The sequence below is a fragment of the Plecotus auritus genome, assembly GCF_963455305.1.
Source record: "Plecotus auritus genome assembly, chromosome: 4".
NCBI classification, from domain to species: Eukaryota; Metazoa; Chordata; class Mammalia; order Chiroptera; family Vespertilionidae; genus Plecotus; species Plecotus auritus.
The window spans coordinates 9,061,617-9,071,336 of record NC_137775.1 but is presented as its reverse complement, the minus strand read 5'-3'; the positions used below and the strand labels follow the sequence as shown (position 1 = coordinate 9,071,336).

Genomic DNA, 9,720 nt, shown 5'->3' with positions numbered 1-9,720 from the left:
GAGACCCAGAAACAGAATAGAGGAACACAAGAATCAAGTCAAAGAAGTGAAATATAAAGAAGCAAAAAACACTCAACTGAAAAAGCAAAAAGCAAAAAAAAAAATCCAAAAAGTTGAAGATAATGTAAGAAGACTCTGGGACAACTTCAAGCGTACCAACATCAGAATTATGGGGGTGCCAGAAGAAGAGAGAGAGCAAGATACTGAAAACCTATTTGAAGAAATAATGACCGAAAACTTTCCCCACCTGGTGAAAGAAATAGACTTACAAGTCCAGGAAGCCCACAGAACCCCAAACAAAAGGAATCCAAAGAGGACCACACCAAGACACATCATAATTAAAATGCCAAGAGCAAAAGACAAAGAGAGAATCTTAAAAGCAGCAAGAGAAAAACAGTTAATTACCTACAAGGGAGCACCCATACGACTGTCAGCTGACTTCTCAACAGAAACTATGCAGGCCAGACGGGAGTGGCAAGAAATTTTCAATGTGATGAATAGCAAGAACCTACAACCAAGATTACTCTACCCAGCAAAGCTATCATTCAGAATTGAAGGGCAGATAAAGAGCTTCACAGATAAGAAAAAGCTGAAGGAGTTCATCACCACCAAACCAGTATTATATGAAATGCTGAAAGGTATTCTTAAAGAAGAGGAAGAAGAAAAAAGTAAAGAGAAAAATTATGAACAACAAATACATATCTATCAACAAGCGAACCTAAAAATCAAGTGAATTAAAAACCTGAGGAGCAGAATAATCTGGTGAATATAATAGAATCAGGGGCATAGAAAGGGAGTGGACTGATAATTCTCAGGGGGAAAGGGGTATGGGGGGTTCATGAAGAGAATGGACAAAAATCATACACCTTTGGATGAGGACAGTGGGGGGGAGGTAAGGGCTGAAGGTGGGGTGGGAAAGGGGTGGAGGGGAGCTATGGGGGGAAAAAGGAGAAATAATTGTAATAATCTGAATAAAGATTTATTAAAAAAATAAAATAAAATAAAAAAATAAAAATAAAAAAAAAAATAAAAAAATAAAAAAAAAACATACGCGTGTGCTGTTTGAATAAGAAAATCAAAAGGCACAGAAAGGTAACATCCCATTGGGAGGCAATTGAGGGGGAGATAGGAAACTGTTCATTTTTCTTTAGAAAACAAGAGAATCTTTTGCAAATCAAATGATTGATTTTTAAAAAAACAGCCTTTAAAATAGAAAAGAAGAGGAAGAAATGGTTTTTCTCCTGTGAAGTATTAAAACTTATAACAAAGTAACTAATATGTTATACTCGTGTATTAATAGTTATACAGACTTATATTTTATGTGTGTTATATTTCCAAAATATACATATATACATTCTTTTAATCTATACTCGATAGACGGCGATGGAAAGGTAGATCAACCGCACAGGACAGCGTCCAGAATAAAAATCCAGGTTTACATGGAAAACTGTTACTTGACGGAGCGGACATTAAAGTCAGTGTGTGTGTGTGTGTGTGTGTGTGTGTGTGTGTGTGTGTGTGTGTGTGTGTGTTGGGGGAGGCGGTGATGGGAGAATTGCTCACACCACCTGCCATTGTGGCCGGCTGGGGAGAGGGAACGGTCCCAGGATGGGGAGTCCGGGCAGGTGGTAGCCTGGAAGCCACTGCTGGAGCCTCAGTTGGTGCATTGCTGCCGGGGGATGCTGATGCCACTGCCCCGGCCACACTGGGAACGCCGCCGGCCTGGATGGACCGCTCAGAGCAGAATGCATCCCAACAGTCACCCTCCATCTGCAGATCCCATAGGGGGTGTGGGGGTCCCTACAGTCACCCTCCATCTGCAGATCCCATAGGGGGGGTGTGGGGGTCCCTACAGTCACCCTCCATCTGCAGATCCCACAGGAGGGGTGTGGGGGTCCCTACAGTCACCCTCCATCTGCAGATCCCACAGGGGGGGTGTGGGGGTCCCTACAGTCACCCTCCATCTGCAGATCCAATAGGGGGGATGTGGGGGTCCCTACAGTCACCCTCCATCAGCAGATCCCATAGGGGGGATGTGGGGGTCCCTACAGTCACCCTCCATCTGCAGATCCCATAGGGGGGATGTGGGGGTCCCTACAGTCACCCTCCATCTGCAGATCCCATAGGGGGTTGTGGGGGTCCCTACAGTCACCCTCCATCTGCATATCCCATAGGGGGTTGTGGGGGTCCCTACAGTCACCCTCCATCTGCAGATCCCACAGGGGGGGTGTGGGGGTCCCTACAGTCACCCTCCATCAGCAGATCCCATAGGGGGTTGTGGGGTCCCTACAGTCACCCTCCATCTGCAGATCCCATAGGGGGTTGTGGGGGTCCCTACAGTCACCCTCCATCTGCAGATCCCATAGGGGGGGTGTGGGGTCCCTACAGTCACCCTCCATCTGTAAATCCCACAGGGAGAGTGTGGGGGGTGAGGGTGAGCTGCACTGCGTGGTTTGAGGGATAAGGGGGTGGCTGCCTGGAGCTGTCCTGGATGTTGGCAGCGTCAGCCTCTGAGCCCAGCCGTTGCCTCAGGAATGTGTCTGGCAGGATGTAGCTGGGATGGGAGGGCACCCCTGGGAGGCCCAAGATGTCTAGTCAACCCAGAGACCATGGTTTCTTCTCCACCACCCATGGCATCCAACGCTGTCATCTGTGCACAGCTTACAGAGGACTTTTTTCTCCTGATATAACTGGGGGTTTCAAATTCAGTTACATTCCTGTTCCTGCATTAGGTAATGGCTAAAAAAAAAAAAAAAAAAAAAAAAAAAAATCGCAAGGCTGATTCATTTTACTATGACCTTCATATTTTAGAAAGGTCAATTCCAACTGGCTTCCTGGGCTCCCCAGAGAAAGAGTTCCTCATCGCCCGGTGTGGTCCAGCTTCCTTAGCCTCCAGGATGCTGCCGCTGCCGCATGAATTCATCCGGCTCCGCCTCTGTCCAGCGAAGGACCAGGCTTCTCCCCACGGAGGGCTGCGGGAGGTGCCCCCAACTGACCAGTCTCTCCTCTTCCTCATCTGAGGGGTCTCCCTCAAATTCAGGTCCCTCTGTGGTACCCCCAAATGGATTCCTCGTGGATGTGTTAAAACCTGAGGAAGAAGTTAACGCGAAGCCAGAAACTAAAGAAAAAAAGTCATTGCTTGTGTTTCTCTGTCTCTGGGCTACTTTAGGGCTGAGAATCAGCCACAATCACCACAATGTATTATTATTATTATTTAATTATATTTTATTGATATTTTACAGAGAGGAAGGGAGGGGGATAGAGGGTTAGAAACATCGATGAGAGAGAAACATCGATCAGCTGCCTCCTGCACACCCCCCACTGGGGATGTGCCTGCAACCCAGGTACATGCCCTTGACCGGAATCGAACCCGGGACCCTTCAGTCCACAGGCCGATGCTCTATCCACTGAGCCAAACCGGTTAGGGCGCCACAATGTATTATTCAACTAACCCTGAAGTGGCCACTCCTAGTACATCCCCTCTTCTCATCACCCATCAACGCCTCGGTGCTGCCTCTGACTACACTGAGGACCGCCTCAGTGCTGGCCAACCACGCCACCTGTCCGTGTCCGCAGACTAACGTCCACTGTAGCATAAACCAGGTGACAGAGACGTTAAAAGGAGAGGAAATTTGCTGACAGGAAGTCTCCCTCTCCCTCTCCCTCTCCCTCTCTCTCCCCCTCCCCCTCCCCCTTTCCCTCTCCCTCCCCCTCCTTCTCCCTCTCCCTCTCCCTCTCCCTCTCTCTCCCCCTCCCCCTCCCCCTCCCCCTTTCCCTCTCCCTCCCCCTCCTTCTCCCTCTCCCTCTCCCTCCCCCTCTCTCTCCCCCTCCCCCTCCCCCTTTCCCTCTCCCTCTCCCTCTCCCTCTCCCTCTCTCCCTCTCCTTCTCCCTCTCCTCTCCCTCTCTCTTCCCCTCCCCCTCCCCCTCTCCCTGTCCCTCTCCCTCTCCCCCTCTCCTTCTCCCTCTCCCTCTCCCTCTCTCTCCCCCTCCCCCACCCCTTCTCCCTCTCTCTCCCCCTCCCCCTCCCCCTCCCCCTCTCCTTCTCCCTCTCCCTCTCACCCTCTCCCTCTCCCCCTCCCCCTCTCCCTCTCCCTCTCCCTCTCTCCCTCTCCCTCTCTCTCCCCCTCCCCCTCTCCCTCTCCCTCTCCCTCTCCCCCTCCCTCTCCCCCTCCCCCTCCCCCTCCCCCTCTCCCTCTCTCCCTCTCCCTCTCCCTCTGCAGCTGCCGGTGCAGGTGAGGGTGCTCCTGCATGACCCCGTGTCCTCTCCCGCAGTGGGCATTTGAGTATATGAGGGCTCTGGGCAGAAATCCTTGTCTCTTCTGTGGCTGTCTGTCTTGGTCCTTGCTAGACGGGCCCTATTAGCATCGGGGGAAAGCCATCATCTCATAGCTCCAATGCTTCCACTCACCAGCGATTCCTACTTTTGTATTCCAATACCGTTATTTAAATCTTTGAAAATTGTATTAAAAATGTGCATCAGACAACCCATTGAGTGTTCACAGGGGTTTTTAGAAAGGCACACATGGGACTATATGCTAAGATTTTTTTTTTTCCCAGCCACATTTAAGTTGCTTCTTTGGGGATGGGGGATGTCGAGTCAGTCAGTTCAGCAAGGCGGACAAGAGCAGGCTCTGAAGTCTCTCTGTGCTGGTCTTTCCCACGACTAAAGTCTCATTGTGGAGCGAGTTCCCGCACAGTGGCAAAATGTGGCCCTTGCAGGGCTGGACTGCTTGAGAGGCCAGACCGCACATCCCGGGTTTTGGAGCAGAGAAGACAGGGAAGTGAGGAAGAACAAGGCCTGAAGAGTGACCCTCTCAGCTGAGGGCACACGGGACCTTTCAAGTCCAATCTCCACCACCGCTCGCAGCCCTCCCAGAAGCAGGAGGTAGAAAACATACCACGCACAGGTTTGTCTTCTTTAGAAAGAACACAACTCCAGTCTGTTTCCTGGGGGAGATTCCGGGGAGACAAGAAAGGAGCAACCTGATAGTTAGTAGAAAGCAGAACTCAGCTCAGGTGATGGAAAGTTCCGTGGAGAGAAGTCTTCAGCACAGTCCAACCGTGATCAGGAAGGTCTTCAAGGAGGAGGCAGCTTGTGAGCTGTCTTGTGAGGGAGCAGGGGTGATGAGAACAAAAAGATGGAGCAGGAAGGCATGGAGTGGTGCTTTTCCACAGGTAACAGCGCTAAAATCACCCCAGGCATCTATCTGTTTGAAATGTAACCTCTGAGGCTGTACCCTAGGGAGTGAATTAGAAGGTCCGCCCAGGGCCCGGGGCTTGGAGAGATGCAGGACCCCTAGGTGGGAAGGCTCTCAGGCTACAGCATCCTGGAAGCTGTGCAAGGCAGGCCTAGGTAACTGTGAGAACCTCGGTTTGCTTTACATTCTCGATTTAGAGCAGGACTTGTAAATTAAATACCTACAGGAATCAGGCTGGTACACGCAGTGACAGAGGTTGATAGGATGTAAGTGGACATGTAAAAACCGTCTCTTCCTACAGGTCAAGGAGCAGCCAGCCACTTCCCTCCAGCAATTCCCGCCCTTCAGGAATGGGTACCCAGGTCACCAAGAGTTTTCCACTTTCAAGAGAAGCCCGACACCTAGGTTTCATGTAAGTCTTCCTCCTCCCAGGATTAAATAGTGGATTAAAATTCCATGAGCACCAAACAATTCCATGAGGGCCACTAATTGGCAAGATCAGAGGGGCAGAACCAAATCTTATTGTCAGTGGACTTGACTGACAGATAAAAGATGTAAGGAAGTTCACAGGCTGTTGTGTACCCTTGGGATGGAATGGAGGCTCCATAGGTGGCTCTTCCAGTTGTGCAGAGGGGGCCAAAAAGAAAGGAGTATGGCAGGTGCTGAGAAACCAGAGTTGAGGAGATACGATTGGCTGTGGGAGGAGGATGGAGAGAGGAGTCACCTAGAGACCCATAGGTCTAAATACGTGCTACCTCTAATCATCCTTACTCATTAATGCGCGCTTATGTGTCAGTCTCATTCATTCTGCAAAAAGATAACTCAGGTTGCGTTCTGCTCAACAGGGGAATTGAGATTCCTTTCTCTAGGGGAGAAAAAAAAAGCACAGACAAAATATTTTATAGTATCTATAATAAATGCAAAGAAATCAATACAAACAAAACTTGGCTTTAGCAAACTGTACATACATAAATATCTCTTTTTTTTTTTACTATAACATTCAACTTTTTTTCCACATAAATCCTTCCATGATTTTATTTATTACATCCAGTTTTTCTTTATACTTTTAAAAAAAGTGCCTTTTAGATTTACAGCTTGTGCTTCTAAAGCAAAGGTTAGAATATCATGCCCCAAAGAAAAACAAGGCAAAAAGAAAGCTGCCATATAAGCTCTTCAAAATTGTCTGTTCCAAGGTTCAGCACTGGTTGGTTGGTAGATTGTTCGATGCCAATGTGGCGCTCAGGTGGCGTCATTCAATGAATGGATGGGGCACACCGTGGGGAAGTCGCCCAGATGGTGTGCTGAAGTCCTGGGTGTGCATAGAATGGGCCAAAGGCCCAGGACACACACGTCCAGGGAACACTGGAGGTACTTCATCTCTTTAGTACTGAGGCTCAGAGTTTCAAACAATATTTCTTCCACACCTTTTTCTATGTGCTCTCCTTCTGCCATTGCTTATCATCCACCTCCGAAGCCACGATTTGGACACATGGCTAACGCCACCCCTCCCAAGGCATTCGCCAGCATTCAGGTGCTCCTTCTGCTGGTTTGGGTTGGCTTTGGGCCAAACCTCCTCACACGACCAGCACCGCTGCAGATGGCATCTGCTTGCTTCAGAGGGGAGGAGGGCCATTCGTGTATCTGAGCATGGGATGGAATGATCGGGCAAAATTGTTGGAGAGGGCACAGCTGTAGTCTTCCTCAGACATTGGTACCAGGCAGGCGAGCCCGATGAGCAGCAGCAGGAGCAGCTGAAGGGGAAGGGCCGCTCTGAGCACTCTGTACAGGAAACCTCGGCCCGACCGAGCTGGCTGAGGCTCAGAAAGGGAGGAATCGGAGCCACCTTTTATGGACCTGAGAGAGGAATCAACAGAAAAAAACTCAAATATCTCAAATGTTGGATGGATGCTGCTTTTAGCTCCCTCACCTTCCTGGAAGCTACAGGACCATGCCAAACACAACCCAACCTGGCCATTAGCCACCGCCTTCTGCAGTGTGCCCAGGTCATCCTCCCCACCACCCACTGAAGAGATTCTTGGAAACTGTACTGATGAAAAGTTAACATTTAGTCAGTCAACTAAAGTAACTAATTGAGCTCAAATTCCACCCCTTAATTTGATAAAGCATTTCCCATCAACAAAGACAATTGCTCTATACACATTCTACCAGCATAAATTAAGTCGATCCAGAATAATTAAGATGTGGACGTTTGATGCAGTATATTTTTGGGTTAAGACTACCAGGAGCACTGGTAGCCAAAATTAGTTGCTGTTAGAATCATTTGAAGTATCCCGTCTAGTCCTCCCAGATGTGCCAAACTCCATGCAGCGAGGAGAACAGCCCCAATCGTTTTGCACAGACCCATAAAGCTCAAGTAATCTTAGAGTACCCTGGTTTCATCTTGCACTGACTCAGCATCTGTCCCTGGCATCAGTGGGTTCTGACGCTGTGTGAACCAGGATGGCAATAGTGTCGGTGTACAGAACACTGGTGTTGAATGACTTAGAATCTAGGTTGATCCTGTTTTTTATTAGCTGTGACTTTGGGAAACAGACACAATTTTTCTGAGGACAGATTGTCATTTTGTAGGCTCCTTCTACTCAAAGTTCTATGTTTTCCTATCTAGTAAACTGTGCATTTGAGATTAAGCATGAATTTCACATTTCTTAAGAAAGACTGCCTGAAAAATATTGAATATGGAAGTAGGTTCTGGGTAGGGGGGCACCATTTTTTCTGCGTGAGCATCCTTTAATGTTTTGTTTGGTTACTCGTGGAAAAGATGAAGAGAGAAATGTGATTAAAAAGAGACATTTTGCATACACACAAACACACAATATTGTAGGAGCAAAAAGACTAGGTGTACTGACAAAACACATTCCCCCACCTAGTAAAAATTCCCTAGTGGCAGTAATATCACTAAGGATAAGGACAAGGAATATGAGGCCTGTGGAGAAACATGAAGGTGTGAAAACCGTATTGGTTAATCTGTATGTTTTTCTAAGAAAACACTAAGTTTCCAGCTGGACTACTCAAAACTCTTTTATTAAAACCATCAAAGAAATATGAGAGGCAAACAGACCGGGCTTCTGGAAGCCCCTATGAGCAAGTGGCCCACTGTGTTTTTAGCAAATGTAATGAAAGAAACACATCATTGGCCAAAACTGGGACTTTGTTTCTTTTCTGAAGACTACAACTAATGCTTGTGTAACCTTGAACAACTCACTTTACCCCTAAATGCCAACCTCTTACCCCCTTCAAGTTCTACTAGATGGCCTTCCAACTTGAAAGTTCCATGTTTTATACGTTGGATGTCTTCTACTAATTAGTCAGTGTAAACAGTGGGCCAACTGAGAGGCCATCAGAGTTCAATCACCATCTAGTGGTCAAACTGATTAACTGTCCTTATGTTAAGACTAATGAATTATTCCTAATGAGCCAAATAGGAAATTTGGATATTTTGTGAACTACAGTAGAGGATAAAAGAACAATGACACATGTCTATTAATGGAAGGGTAAAATAGGAAATTCTTGAGTTTTCTAATTATAAAAAATTCATGTTGAGAGAAGGCCTTATACAGTATATAACCCATCTCCTAATTTTGTAGATGTTGGTAAGGATAGCTAACATTTATTTTTCTAATTACTAGGCAATGTACTAAGCATTTATCTTGGGTTCTCTCATGTAATCCCCAGAACAGTCCTCAACGTGCTTGTTATCTTCATTCTATAGATGACGAAAAGGAGGCTCAGAGAGGGGAAATAACCAGTGACTGACAGCTTGCAAGTGGCAGAATTAAGATTTCAACCCTAGGATTTTAACTTCCAGAATCTGGACTCTCTAGAGAAGGTAAATGACTTGCCCCAGATCCCAGGATTAAAGGAAGAGATCCAGCAGGCACTCAGAGTTCCAATGTCCCTGCCTACCATACTCACAGCAACATTTGTTCCCTGACAGTGATGAAGGTTCATCTGGGTCATATTATTTTACAGGTATCTCACATGTATTAAAAAAAGAGAGAAAAATATTTGTGTCCTCAAATGTTTGGAAGTCAGTGGTTTCTTCATGTTGAAAATAAATGCCTCCAATCATGGGCCTCACAGTATTACATGGATCATCAAGTTAGCACATGCCCAGGGGGACATTTTGTGTTCAGACAGTTGCACAATCTTGGCCAACCAGCATAGTCTCTCTGGTCTGGCCTTCAGTTTTCTTATTTGCAAAGAGAAAGGTTGCATTAACATCCTAAGATCTCTTTGGCTCTGGCAGTTCATGATTCAATGGTTTGCCTTAAAGTGTCTTAAGAAGGATGGGATATTAGCCCATGAACTCTGGGTTGAATTTTTCTTCAAAATACCTTTTCCTTTCCTCTTACAATGTGCCCTCCCCACCTGTTACTGGATGAATTATAACTGAAGCACAAAAGAGAGCTCCACGTTTCCTCACCACTGGAGAAATATGAATAGATAAATAAAATGAGAAAGATTTCCGACTTCTTTTCTTTAGGAAACATGTAAGGACATT

At 46.9% G+C, this 9,720-nt stretch overlaps 1 protein-coding gene across 8 annotated transcripts in view; it reads right to left on the bottom strand.

The window, feature by feature from the left end:
- Nucleotides 1-6,093: 6,093 nt before the first annotated feature.
- SYNE1 (spectrin repeat containing nuclear envelope protein 1) overlaps nt 6,094-9,720 on the bottom strand; it is a 400,736-nt gene continuing 397,109 nt past the window's right edge. For 5 of the 8 annotated variants that reach the window (XM_080663595.1, XM_080663598.1, XM_080663597.1 and 2 more), the window contains one exon: nt 6,094-7,052. In XM_080663595.1, coding sequence (XP_080519721.1) covers nt 6,812-7,052 — 241 coding nt within the window. In that variant the 3' untranslated portion in view covers nt 6,094-6,811. The remainder of the gene's footprint in view (nt 7,053-9,720) is intronic. The other 3 variants (XM_080663601.1, XM_080663602.1, XM_080663603.1) reach the window with 1 other exon arrangement.